Source organism: Crocodylus siamensis, chromosome 7 (genome assembly GCF_052110815.1).
Source record: "Crocodylus siamensis isolate JL-2025a chromosome 7, ASM5211081v1, whole genome shotgun sequence".
Lineage (NCBI taxonomy): Eukaryota > Metazoa > Chordata > Crocodylia > Crocodylidae > Crocodylus > Crocodylus siamensis.
The window spans coordinates 29583777-29597414 of record NC_143401.1 but is presented as its reverse complement, the minus strand read 5'-3'; the positions used below and the strand labels follow the sequence as shown (position 1 = coordinate 29597414).

Sequence of the window (13638 nt, the reverse complement as noted above, 5' to 3'; positions counted from 1 at the left end):
CTATCTTGATTGGATTGATAATTATATGCCTGTTAATAAAAATTGGAGTACTCTCTCAAGTTATTACCACTAATTTACAAAAGGAAGGGTGCAGTAGGTTGAGTTATCCACACTGATACAGCTACCAGTCCCCTCACCATAGGGATCTGTTCCCTTAGATTCTTTACTTGCTTTGCAGCACTGAAAATGATTTGTTGGCATGCATTTTTGCCTTAGTTTGTAGCTTAGATTTCAAGCTACATAGTAAGCAACTTTTCAATCATTAGTTTGCTTTGCAATTGCATTTTTTTTCCTACTCTATCCTGGCTGCATGGAGTTAAACAGTTACTTAGGTACTTTTTCCTAGCCTATATGCAGACCTTACATAGCTTTGCTCATTCTTTCCTTATGTGATCTTTTTAAACGTATTTTTAAGCAAGTTGCACACATTATCCCAGGGATTAGCTCCCTTTAGCATATGTAGGGCAAAAAATGCATCCCAGTGACAAGCTAAGTCAATTACAAATCACTTCAGCATCTCCAGTTTTTTCATTTTCCATGGCCAGTGGTCAGTACTTTACCACCAGATAAAGCTAGCTTACAAGTAGTTAGTATTTGCATAGTTAGGTAACACAAACATTCAGCTAGTGTTGTGATAGTAAACTTAGAGGTTTGCTTTTTAATAAATTCACCTATGTATTACTTGGAGAAATTAGTTTGTCAGGTTTATTGAAGTTGCAACTATAAAGTGTTCTGGCAGTTTATTAATCAGCAGCTAAAACAAATCTCCCAAGTATTGTATGTAATGGCACTAAAGCCAAAATATTTTCTCTATGCTGCTTGTGTTTTTAAACCAGTAAGTAGACCACAATTTCATCTTACCCAGGGTCAGCTGATACTGGCCTCATATCTGGCTTCCTAATTAGTTTACTATTTGTTAAGGGAAAAGATTCAGAACATGGAACTGGCTAAGCTCAATTAGTTCTTTATTATGTCAATAAGGACCATAACTGAACAGCAGAGAGAGAGATCATATGTTACCCAGGGCTGGGTCTGCTGTGATGACTGAAACAATTCCTGGAACAAACTTGACACACCTGTCCAGTGGCCTGATACTTATAGCCTGTTGGTTTTCAATAAATTAGCCAATAGGATATTTTCTATATCAACAGGTTTTTGCACAACTTTCCATATAGTTTACCAACATTGTACAAGTTCATTTTTTATCTGATTTTGAACAAAGTACTCCAGAAATACAGACTGCCTAAAGATGTCCCAACCAGTTCCTGATAAGAAAAAAATGCTTGCTCTACGTCAGTAGAAGCATCCATTTAGTCCCGTCTCCCAGCTCCAAAGAGTTTTATAGTATGATGTCAAATTAGCATATGTCAAAGCATGATGGGAGTTTAGTTTATAATGTGGCACAGGCACATAAATATAACTGTAAACCCTGTAATGAATATATAAATGCATCGGTGTTTGGAATGGAATGCTGATGGGGAACTAATAAGCACAAAGGATAATAATATGTATGTGGGATATGTCTGGCAAAGAAATATTTCTTAATGTGAGGGTGGCTTCAGAGTGACAAACAGCAAGTGAGAGGGCAAAGGCAGAAAGACAGTTGCAAAGATGTGGCTGCCCAGTGCTGGTCTTGGACCAGTGCTAAACAGGGGCAGTAGGCCTGTATGCCATTAGGAAAAGTGGGTCTACCTACTTGGGACAGCTCCCTCTGGATTCAGCTTGTTTTCCATGTCTTCAGTTCTTAAGAAACATGCTTATAGCATGGGTTGCATTTTATTATAATATTTTTATGTTAGTTATGTTCAGGGCACCCCTGATTTTTCACAAGGGCTACAAAGAGTTTTACTCCTTTTTGATTGCATGCCTTCACTTTTGGTCTTGGCTTTGACTTTTCCATGATGCTATTCTGGTCACACGCATAGTGTTAAAATGAGTATCAGAGCTGCATTCATAGAGGAATTCATCCCCAGATCAGAATAGGAAGGTACCCTTCAGTTTAGTGTGAGGTATGGTCTGTTGTACTTCCTGGGTTCATCTGGACTTGGACTTGTGGGACTGGGCGGCACTCATCATCTTTCATTCAACAGGCCTTAGGCATTGGGTGTGCCTTTGTCCTTTATGCATTGTAGCTTTGTCTTGTTTTGGTGTGCAGGTGGGGTGGGGGACAAAGTAAATTTATTTGAAGAATCTTTGGGTTACATACATGGGTTATATCATTAAATACAATTGCAGGGTGCTGGACTTGATGGTCCTGAGTGGTCCTTTTTAACCGTATGTTAGGGTGAGATAGAAGCGTTCCTGCCAGGGCATTTTTCTTTCTTCACTGTTAGGTAGCAGCTTTTTAGCATAGCTCAAAGGAGGAGGAGCTTCCAAGTCAAAGAGTTTTCCAGGGGAATGCCCATCTCAGATTCTTGCCCATACCTCTGGCAGTAAATAAATTTGCAGGAGCAAAGAGGAGTCAATGTAAGATGTAACGTGCAAATCTTCTGATGGATAGAAAGGTGCTCATAATATCTTACCATGTTGTATATTTTACTAATACTAATGTAAAGCCACCTTCTCTTCTTTTTATATTCCAGTTATGTTATTGCAAATCCTCCTTATGAGTTTGAACTCATGCCGACAGACTTGATCTTCTGCTTGATGCAGTTTGACCACAACGCCGGCCAATCCCGGGCCAGTCTCTCGCATTCCTCCCATTCCTCATACTCTTCCAGCAAGAAGAGTTCATCGGCGCACTCCATCCCCTCAACAGCAAACCGACAGAACCGCTCTAAGACCAGAGACTCCCGGGAAAAACAGAAGTACGTGCAGGAAGATAGACTGTGATATACATGTGATATACCTCCTCCCCTCCTCACTCCCAGCATGGGAGAAACTTTTGTCTGCCATACATTTCCCACTCCCTCTTACCCTCCACCTCTGTCAGTGTCTCCAACAGTAATGTTTCTTGTTTTCCCCTTTTTTTTATTGTACACGTATTTTGTGTACGTATAATGGTGTGCATGCAAATACCATTTTTCTTCCACCGCCATGATGCCCTTAAGCACAACAGCAACAAAGCAGACGGACCAAAAGTTATTTCCCGCATTGGGGGAGGGGAGGTTCCTAAATCCATAGGCATGGCAAAAATGCAGGTAGTTCAACATAGTAACTACTGCACATATCAGATGACATTTGGAGTGTCTTTAACGTAATCTCCTGTTATAGATGTCAGAGGTTTTTGAAAATAGCCATTTAGTGCACAAGTAAGTGCCAATATATTGGGGTTCCCTTTTTTTATACTCACAGTAGGAGACAGGCAATTAACACAGTTTTGCAAAAGCTAGGAAATTAACCCTTTGGGAAAAAATCGCTACTGATTGTTGCACTCTTGGTACTGAAAAAATGTAAGGCTTGCACAATTTGTATAGATAATTTTGAAGCACTTGCTTAATACCAAAGCACCAGTGGGCTCTTTTTGGCTCACTTGTATAAGGTCTTAAAAAAAATCTCCATTTGGAGTTTGCATTATTTTCCTTTAATGCACTAGCCATAGCATTGTAAAACTAGTAATACCATGTAAGTTAATGAATAATTTAGTTGAAAAAAGAAAAAGCCTAATTGCATAATAAATGATTATTCTGTCTATTGCTGCTGCCACATGCATAGCTATATTTTCCTTCACTTTTGACATTTGGGATGAAAGCCATATGTACCATAAATATTGGATGTGAGTGATTTAAAACTGCCTTTTCTGGACTTTTACATCTTGTAAAAGGTGAATGAGTCACCTTATGTACAGAATAAATAACATTCAGAAAAGAGCCAGTGTTTTTCCACATTTAAGCAAGTAGCAGAACTTGGGTAAAGGTGTTTTTTTCCCAGCTGGTAGTTGATTGTAATCTTTCCAAAAGTGTGATTGGTGGTGCAAATGCTCCAGTAGAGATCTAATAAGAACACTCCTTCCAGAAGTCCAGAGCCTTGTTTATAAAAGATTGCCAAAAAGTGTGTGCTGGCACTCAGTAAGGAAGAGCACCGAGAAGCAAGGTTCCAAAACCTCCTCATTTGGCCTTCAATGAGAGACAGTATGAAGAAGGGCATAGTAACATTGATGTACTTCTGAATCCAACAAATGTGCTTATGCACTAGAGCACTCAGGAAGAAAAGGTACCAGGCCCTCCAGTGCTTATCATTGGAATAAAAGGGGTGGGGTATGTTATAGTTGGGGTTTTGTTTAAAGTTATTGTTTATAGACTCATTCCAGCCATGGATGGGCATGTGGCTCCATCGCTTGACCTTGGGTACTTTTAGCCTCAGCCGTACCATTTGTTGTGTCCTAGACCCACCTTTCTTGTGTTGCATGAGGGAATAAAGGATGATGCATGCCTTTTGTCCCTCAGCTCTTTGCACATGTCTGGCTTTGAGATGGAGCACCTTTTTCATCAAATCATCTTGTTAAGCCTTTATTTCTCACTACTACTTCTTGAAGCACACTGCTGATTTGTTATGATTTTTTCCCCTCCTTTGATTTTTGTTGCTTTTCTTTCCCTATATTCTTTCGTACATATGGTACCCTGATATTGTGGGGGTTTTTTCTTTTTTTCTGGAGGATCTTTTCACTTCATTTGGCCTCTCCCACTCAATTTCCCTTTTCACCCTCTATCTCTGTGCAACAAGTGGCTGCCATTATTGATAGCATTTTTTTTTCTCGGCTGCATCACAGTCTTTCTCTACAAGAGAAAAATAAAAGAGGAATTTACCTTTTTACCCACTTTTTCTTCTTGTTCATTTGATATCTATCATCATGGCTTTTACAGATCTCTCTATCTAGGCTTGGGAAGAAGGAGGGCTCTGTCTTTTAGGTAGATGTACAGGCTCAGGTAGCTGTCTCCCTGCATGGGTCTTGAATTGCTAAGTGCTATCAGGATCATTTTGAACTTCAATAGGATGGAGGTGACATGGTGTATGCCAGGGTTCCTGACTGGGAGCATGGAAAGTTATGTATCTCCCAGGTGAAACAGGATGAGTGGCTGGAGCTGGTGAACTGTTGCATTGTGATTCTGCAGGATGAAGTGGGACCCATCTCTGGAGGCCTGTTATGCATTGAAAGACTAGGAGAGCTATGTTTTTCTATAGGCAAATCAAGAACACACTTCTATGAGCCTGGTTACATTATTTTGGAATTTGGGGATATCCTCGCAGCAAAACAGAATCAGGATCTTGTCCAAGATCAGACAGGAAGTTTATGGACTCAGGAATTAGTTTCTAATTTCCTTGTTCTGTACCTTAAGCAAAAGACAAGCTTTCAGTAAATCAACTACTCAGCAGCATTAGAAATATACATTGTCTAAATAGGGCTGCAGTGAGAAGCCTGTACATGGCCTTAAGCAATTGGAGATTGGAATGATTTTCTGTTGTTGTTGTTTTAGATCTGCCCCAGGGCTCTTTCAGAAAGATAAATAAGTTATTCAGAACCTGTTTTTATTTAAGCTCTAGAGTGAGGAAAAACCACTGACTTGCTCACAGACAGACAGTTACAGTCAAATACATACAGTAAAAATAATTTGCCCAGGATTTATATAATCCATTCTCTTCAGATATTTCATCTTGAAAATGCTGAATTTTGAAACCTGTACTACTTAGGGCATAGGCTGTTACATTCATGATCTGCAAAAGGTGCAAACTTGTGCTCCACTAAGTCTTCCCGAGGATAATCTTTTTATAGGGGGAAAAAAATAAAATACTTTTATCCATCATTTTTCTAGCAAAACTCAGCTGTAATGTCTGGGAAAGTCATATGTTTCTGGGAAGCACTCTGTCAATTGCTGAGGCCACAGGCTAGGAAGGAATACAAGGCCTAACTCACTTTAGTTGCTGGCTCAGTCTATCTCCAGTCCCAGAACTTGAGACTTAGCTGGGTACTGTGGCTTTTCAGGGGCCACCATCATCAGTAGGAAACCTCAACTTTGTCAGCACTAGAAAAAAGTACAGCTGAGTGCAGATTGGAGTCAAAGAGTGGTGCCAGGGCTAGGCCTAGGGAACAGGTGGACCTCCTGCATCTTAAAAGGAAGACCTACAAAGGATGGAGGACTGGAACCATCACCAAGGAGGAATACTTTCCTCTGGTCCATACCTGCAGAGAGCACACCAGGAAAGCCAAGGCTGCAATGGAACTCCAGCTAGCTACAAATATCAAGAATAATAAAAAGTCCTTTTTTAGATATGTGGGGAGCCAGAGGAAAAGCAAGGGCAATACTGGACCCTTGCTAAACCAGACGGGACAACTGACAACCGATGCCCATGAAAAAGCAAACTTGCTAAATGGGTACTTTGCATCAGTTTTTCACCAGTTCCATGGGATGCCCCTGCCCACTGTGAGTCAGGGAGGCCCAGGTGAGGGAGATTCCTTACCCTCCATCAAAGCTGACCTCATGAAGGAACACCTTGACAGGCTGGATACCTTCAAGTCAGCTGGCCGTCTGCGGTAGGACCCAGAGGGTGGTGGTTGATGGAAGCCAATCGTCTTGGTGCATGGTCACCAGTGGGATCCCTCAAGGCTCTGTCCTAGGCCCTATACTGTTTAACATCTTCATCAATGATGTGACATTGGTGTCAGAAGAGGACTGGCCAAGTTTGCCGACGACACCAAACTCTACATCCACACCTGAGGATAGGAGGGCGATCCAGGCAGATCTTGACAGGCTCATGAAATGGGTGGATGAGAATATGATGGTGTTCAACACTAAAAAATGCAAGGTTCTCCACTTTGAGAGAGTGCAGAGGAAAGCCACGTGCATGATCAGAGGTCAGGAAAACAGATCTTATGGTGAGAGAGCCCTGGGACTCTTCAACCTAGAAAAATGCAGGCTCAGGGGTGATCTGGTGGCCACCTACAAGTTTATCAGGAGTGCTCATCAGGATCTGGGGGAACGTCTGTTCACCAGAGCGCCCCAAGGGATGACAAGATTGAATGGTCACAAACTTCGCCACGACCGATTCAGGCTGTACATAAGGAAGAACTTCTTTACTGTCCGAGCCTTTGGAATAGACTGCCACTGGAGGTGGTCCAAGCACCCACTTTGAACACCTTCAAAACACATTAGGATGCTTATCTTGCTGGGATCCTATAATTCCTGCTGACTTCCTGTCCATGGTATAGGGGGTTGGACTCGATGATCCTCCGGGGTCCCTTCCAGCCCAAAAGTCTATGAAATCTTATACCATGTTTTTTGGTCTTCTGTTTCAAGATTTGAAAGTCCTAAGTAGATCTCATCAAACCTTTGTGGCGTTCCTGCACCATATTCCAGTCCCACTGGGTATGCCTTGATAGGGCAGAGGACGCATCAAGACAAGAGCCCCAGGCACTCCTTTGGTAAGAAACAGTTATGCAATTCTGGTGCTTGTGTTGCTTTCTGAGCTGGCATCAAGGATTCATTCAAACCTGGCTAACTCAGTCCAGCACCATCAGCATCTTTTAACTTGATGCTTCCAGTAGTTTTCCACATGGTTTCAATCCCTTTTATGGCTTATTATGAGGATTCACAGAAGCCGCTGCTCTTGACTCTGTCTCCACCAGCTTTGGCTATGGACCTTTCATTGCCACTTATAGAGGTAGGTTTGTCAGCTTCCTCTATGGGACTTCACAAATGTTATCCCCCTTACTTTGTTGTACTGAATCATAGGTTTGGGTACCTATTTAATGGAAAAGTCTTCTCATGAGGCAACTGGCTGCAGGATATCTTCCTTTGCTTTCCTGTAAGTCTCTTCTGAATTACTACATTCTGTACTAAATTTAGTAATTCAGTAATTAATTTAGTAATTAAATTAGTAAATCTTCAGATATACTCTATTAATTGGCTTCCAAGTATTTTCCCCTCCCATGTTCCTCTGAGTTAGAAGTCTCTGTTTCCCCAAAAGATTCCTTGGATGTGAATTCAGGGACCATCCTCTTTTATTTGTTTCTCTGAACAAGTCTGATTCTGGTCTCAGCCTTGGCCTTGCTTTTGGCCAGTGATGGATTTTAGGAGTTAGCAGGACTTGAGGTAGTGTATAGCTCCAGCTTTATGGATTCTTTAGAGGAAAATATGGAGTCCTAATGCAGAGTGTTGAGTATCTTTCTGCATTTTTGACCACACCATTACTGAGAAGACTGCAGCTTGTAATGAGGAAAACTGGCAGGCAGTAGCTAGATGAATCCTGATTAAAGGAGGGGGGATAAGAGATTTCATGTTGTCTCTTGAGGATGGGGTTCACCCTCTTCATTGTGATCGTCATGGTGGCTCATTAAAAGTAATGCAACTTTACTTTGTTTTTAAGAAGAGAGAATAAAAGGGCATGCCAGACTAGGAAAGAAAATGAATCTTAAAGCTGGCCTTCATTAAAGGGTCCTGAACTATGTGGGCTTCATTCACTAGATGTTTCTTTTGTAGCTCTGTGTTTTTCATCTGTAAATGTTTATCTGCTTTGCTGGAAAAATGGGTTACTAAACCATCCTCATTTCTAAGGTGGGTGCAGTAGCTAAAATATGATTAGGGACATTTCTGAATGCAGGTGAACAAACATGGACTCAGCTGCAATCCTAACACATACTGATCTGAAATATTTGCAAGTATCCTCTTCTTTGTCCTGTGTGGATATACTTTTCTTTGGTGCCTGCTAACATTTGTGAAAGAAACATTCTTTTGCCATCTTATTTGCCTCTCAACATCCTTTTGGGAGTTGGCAAAATTTTGGATTAGATGGTCAAAAAAGCTGAGCTCCCTTTCCTGTCTGATTCCAGTGTTCTTTTTCATGGAAGATGGCTTTGATTAGAATTTGTTTTATTTAAGACAATAGAGGAAGTTCCTGTGTATCTCCAGGGGAAATGGTTTTTCAATAACTAACATCTGGTTTCCCAGAAGGAAGGAAGAACGATGTCTGATTGTAAATGTAAAAAAAAATAAACAACCCTCCCCCCTCCAAAATAAAACTAAACAAAAATGCCACACATCTGTTTGCAAATTCCAGGTCAATTTCTAGGAATTCACACAGTTAGATTATTTTAGCCATGCAGAGAGTGAAACAACTTGCACCTCTTTCTCTTTGGTAGCCTTTATGTTCAAATTTGACTCTCTTTTGTGTAGTTGGGTTTTTTTCACCAAAAAAAACAACTTTGGTTAGGGCCATTATCAAAATAAGATGCAAGCATAAAGTCTTCTGATAGGCCTGAGAGCATTCTTCATTTTTTTGTGCTGCTAACCTCAGCAGCTTCATCTTGTCAGGAGGAATGGCAAATCAGTTTCTTCTGTTTTGGGTAATGGGCTGGTGTTGGCATCTTTCTCTAGCGCCGTCATTACTCCTCACCACTGTGCAGCTCTTTCAGGCTCATTGGTGCTGTTGATGAATAGGTTAGAGTTGAATTTGCTTCCCCATCTGGTGAGTGGACAGTGTGGGGGGCAACCTGGACCGGGTGACAGCTGGAGTTATTATCCTATGGGACTGGTGTCAGTCACTTTTGATCTCCCTTCAGGACAGCCTGATGATAGTGAGAAATTTGCAAAAGTCCTTGGTCATATGCCTTCTTGCCCTTTTATTGGCATTTCCTGCTTGGGTGTTTTGTATTGAAACAGGTGCTCTGAACTCTGAGCATAAATGTAATGTTCTCTTTTGCGTAACTGTCCACATACCCTTTTTTCTTTGTGCACATGTACAGGCCCTGAACTTTTGATGATGGGCTTTTTTGCCCTAGTATTTCCCATAAAAAGCACTTCACCACTGACAGTCATGCCCACTTCCAGACGGTGGGGATAAAGAAGTATGCACACTTCTCACATCTCAGTTTTTCTCAAGCCTATAGTTAATGAACATGTAGACACGCCCAGTGATTTATAGTGTCCAAGGTGGAAATGGGTAAGACATGCATGCTTTCTTCCTCAAAGATTGCCCTATCTTGTTCTCCATTTCATTCTGGTACTCCGGTGCCAATACCAGTTCCACTGACAATATAACTTTATGCTGAAGTACATACTGCATTTTCTCAACCCACTCCATTCTACTTCCTTAGGTTGACCTAACACCCTGATTCCAGCACATAATCTGGCACTAACTACATACAGAAGCATTCCCAGACCCAATATGTTCCCCAGTCCAAGGTTGAATGGAACCATTTTCTGATACTACCCTGGAAAGTTCCACATTTGGCAATCATTATAACTTGCACTTTCTTTTGCCTCTACTGTCTGTTACCTCTTCTCATTCATAGATTTCATAAACATTAGGGCTGGAAGGGACCTTGGAAGATCATCGAGTCCAGACCCCAGCCCCAGGGCAGGAATTCAGCAGGGATCATAGGATCCCAGCAAGATAAACATCCAGATGTCTTTTGAAGGCATTCAGACTAGGTACTTGAATCACCTCTGGCAGCAATCTATTCCAAGCCCTGGAGGCTCGGACAATAAAGTTCTTCCTTATGAATAGCCTGAAATGGTCTTGGAGGAGTTTGTAACCATTTGACCTTGTCATCCGTTGGGGTGCTCTGGTGAACAGACATTCCCCCAGATCCTGGTAAGCACCCCAATAAACTTATAGGTGGCTACCAGGTCACCCTTGAGCCTGCGCATTTCCAGGCTGAAGAGTCCCGTGGCTCTCAGCTTCTCTTTATAAGGTCTCTTTCCTGACCTCTGATCATGTGCATGGCTTTCCTCTGCACCCTCTCAAGCTTCTCCACATCCTCCAAGCCCAAAACTGGACGCAGTACTCCAGCTGTGGCCTCACCACAACAGGAGGATGACGTCCTGGGATTTACTTGAGAAGCATCTGTGGATGCAAGCAAGCATTTTTCTTGCTTTACTAGCCATAGTATCACATTGCAGGCTCATGTTCATCTTGTGGTCAATCATGACCCCCAAATCCCTTTTGTCCGTAGCGCTAGCCAGCGTAGCACTGCTGAGCCTAGAAGCATGCTGTGGGTTTTTCTTCCCAAGGTGGAGAACCTTGCATTTTTCGGTGTTAAACACCATCAGGTTCTCATCCACCCATTTTCTGAGCCTGTGAAGGTCAGCCTGAATCACTCTCCTGTCTTCAGGTGTGGACACTTTACCCCAGAGTGTGGTATCATTGGCAAACTTGGCCAGTCCACTTCTGACACCAATGTCCACATCATTAATGACGATGTTAAATAGTATAGGCCCAAGGACAGAGCCCTGGGCCCACTGGTCACATGGCACCCGACGATTGACTTCCGTCAGTCCCCACCCTCTGGGTCCTACCACGGACCCAATTCCCCAGCCAGTGGATCGTGGTGTGGCCAAGGCCACAGTTGGCCAGTTTTGCCAAGAGGTGATCATGGGATACCAGGTTGAAAACTTTTTTTAAAGTCAAGATATATGACATCAATATCTTCTCCTTTGTCCAGGTGATAGGTCACCTGGTCATAAAAGGAAATGAGCTTGGTCAAGCAAGACCTACCCGCAACAAACCCATGCTGACTATCCCTCAGGATGTTGCCATCAACCAGTCTGTTAAGAATGGCCTCTTTAATAATCTTTTCTAAGACCTTCCCTGAGATAGAGGTCAGGCTGATGGGCCTATAGTTTGCTGGATCCACTTTCCTCCCTTTCTTGAAGATAGGCCCCACTTTGGCCTTCTTCCAATCATCAGGCACTTCACCAGAGCACCAGGAGTTCTTGAAGATCCATGCCATGGTCTGGGCTATGATTATAGCCAGCTCTTTGAGTACCCTGGGATGTAAATTGTCAGGGCCAGCTGATTTGAAGGTATCCAGCCTGTCAAGGTGTTCCTTCACGAACTCAGCATTGATGGAGGGTAAGGAATCTCCCTCACCTGAGACTCCCTGTCCTGTAGTGGGCAGAGTTATCCCATGGGACTGATAAAAGACCAACACAAAGTACCCATTTAGTAAGTTGGCCTTTTCCTGGGTGTCGGTTGTCAGTTGTCCCATCTGGTTTAGCAGGGGTCCAATGTGGTCATTGCTTTTCCTCTGGCTCCCCACATATCTAAAAAAGGACTTTTTATTGTCCTTAATATTTGTAGTTAGCTGGATTTCTATCACAGCCTTGGCTGGAGGTGGATCCAGTCCTCCATCCTTTGTCGGTCTGTCTTTTTAGATGCAGGAGGTCTGCTAGTTTCCTGGAGAGCCAAAGGGGTTGCTGTGCTCTTTTGCTGCCATTCCTCTGAGATGGGATAGACATTGCTTGCACTTCCAGGATTGCTCCCTTGAGGAGCAATCACTTGTCCTGAACTCCCCTCCCCTTTGGGTGGTGGCCCTTTAGGGCCTCGCTGACGAGCCTCCTGAGTGTGTCAAAGTCAGCTTTCCTGAAGTCAAGGACTTCTGTATTGCTGACTGACTTGCCAGCTTTATGGAGGATGGTGAAGGTGATCAGCTCATGGTCACTGTCAACCAGCTTCCCTTCGATCATTAGGTCACTGATTAGTTTGTCCCCCATTGCCAGAACCAAGTTGAGCAGAGGTTTTCCTCTCATCGACTTCTTGCATCAGATAGAGCTCATGCATGCATGAGAGAAAGCTTTGCGACCACTCAGATTTTGCCAAGCGCTCTTCCCACGAGATATCTCAGTAGTTGAAGTCCTTGAAAAAGCCTTCATATCTGATACCAGGATATCACTCTATACACAAAACTTGTAATCATTGGCCTCAGGGATCCATCCTTTTATTTCCTGCTTGGTCTTTTTGGCCCTGTGACCAGAGTAATCTATTGAGTAGACACCTCAACAAAGCTATTTGGGGTCTGCTTCATTTCTTTCTTCACATGTTACTTCAACCCATGTGGCTTTTCCCTCTTTGGAGTGTTCCCTATCCTTAGTACCATCGTTACGTTTTGGAGGACTTAAAGAATTATCTTCATTTTCTGGGCCCTGATCCCAGCTCTGGAGCAGCTGCTTGCTGTGTGCCCTGCCATTGCTGCTGGGGCCAGTCTCCATGGAAACAATGGCCCTACACTGTCATGGCTCTGCTGCTGCTAGGGTCTCCAGGAAAACTGGCTGCAATGCAGGCAGGGGCTTTTAGGAAATGGAGTCTGCTGTTGGTCTGATCCAGCCCATGGGCCAGACTTTGCCCGCCCTTGCTCTATCGTATGTATTTGTGTGGTAAAATTGTCTATCTAGATTTTGCAACTGGTGCTTTTCAAAGGCTATCTTGAACCAAGCCTCCTAACCTCACTGTTCTGGACTTGCTGCTGGATATCAAATCCAGGCTTGTCTGTAAGCTCAATCAAAGATATATCTTCTAATTCCATCATCTGCCACTTGATACTGTGTTCTCTCTTAGCTTGTTGCTTGAGCTATTTAAATGCCTATTTAAGGCATTTCCCTGTCTGGAGCGTGAAGTTTAGAGCTGTGGTTCTTAACATTTTAAAGCTCAAAATATACCTTCATAACTTTTCTAAATTTTTTAGCACCCAAGCTGATACCCACTGGCCTAATATAGCCAACATTCAACCAAAATGCGATGCGTTTAAGACTTTATCCTGCATACATTTGTTGTCCCAGATAGGAAGAGAGCAGTTAAAAATTATTGGCAGGGCTGGTATCAGGAAGCTTCCTTAAAGCCAAACAGTAACCCAGCATCTCAGAGGCATAGCCAATTATTACTGTGCCTTAGGCGGGAGGAATGGGTGAAGGAGTGGGAAAGGGGTTG

The 13638-nt window shown here is 42.8% G+C and overlaps 1 protein-coding gene across 4 annotated transcripts in view; it reads left to right on the top strand.

The window, feature by feature from the left end:
- The window catches only part of KCNMA1 (potassium calcium-activated channel subfamily M alpha 1), a 1030169-nt gene that overhangs the window by 990068 nt on the left and 26463 nt on the right, over window positions 1–13638 (top strand). For 3 of the 4 annotated variants that reach the window (XM_090058809.1, XM_090058810.1, XM_090058812.1), the window contains one exon: window positions 2583–2807. In XM_090058809.1, the coding sequence (XP_089914935.1) occupies window positions 2583–2807 (225 nt within the window). Of the gene's footprint in view, window positions 1–2582; window positions 3782–13638 lie in introns of those variants that run through there. The other variant, XM_090058811.1, reaches the window with a different exon arrangement.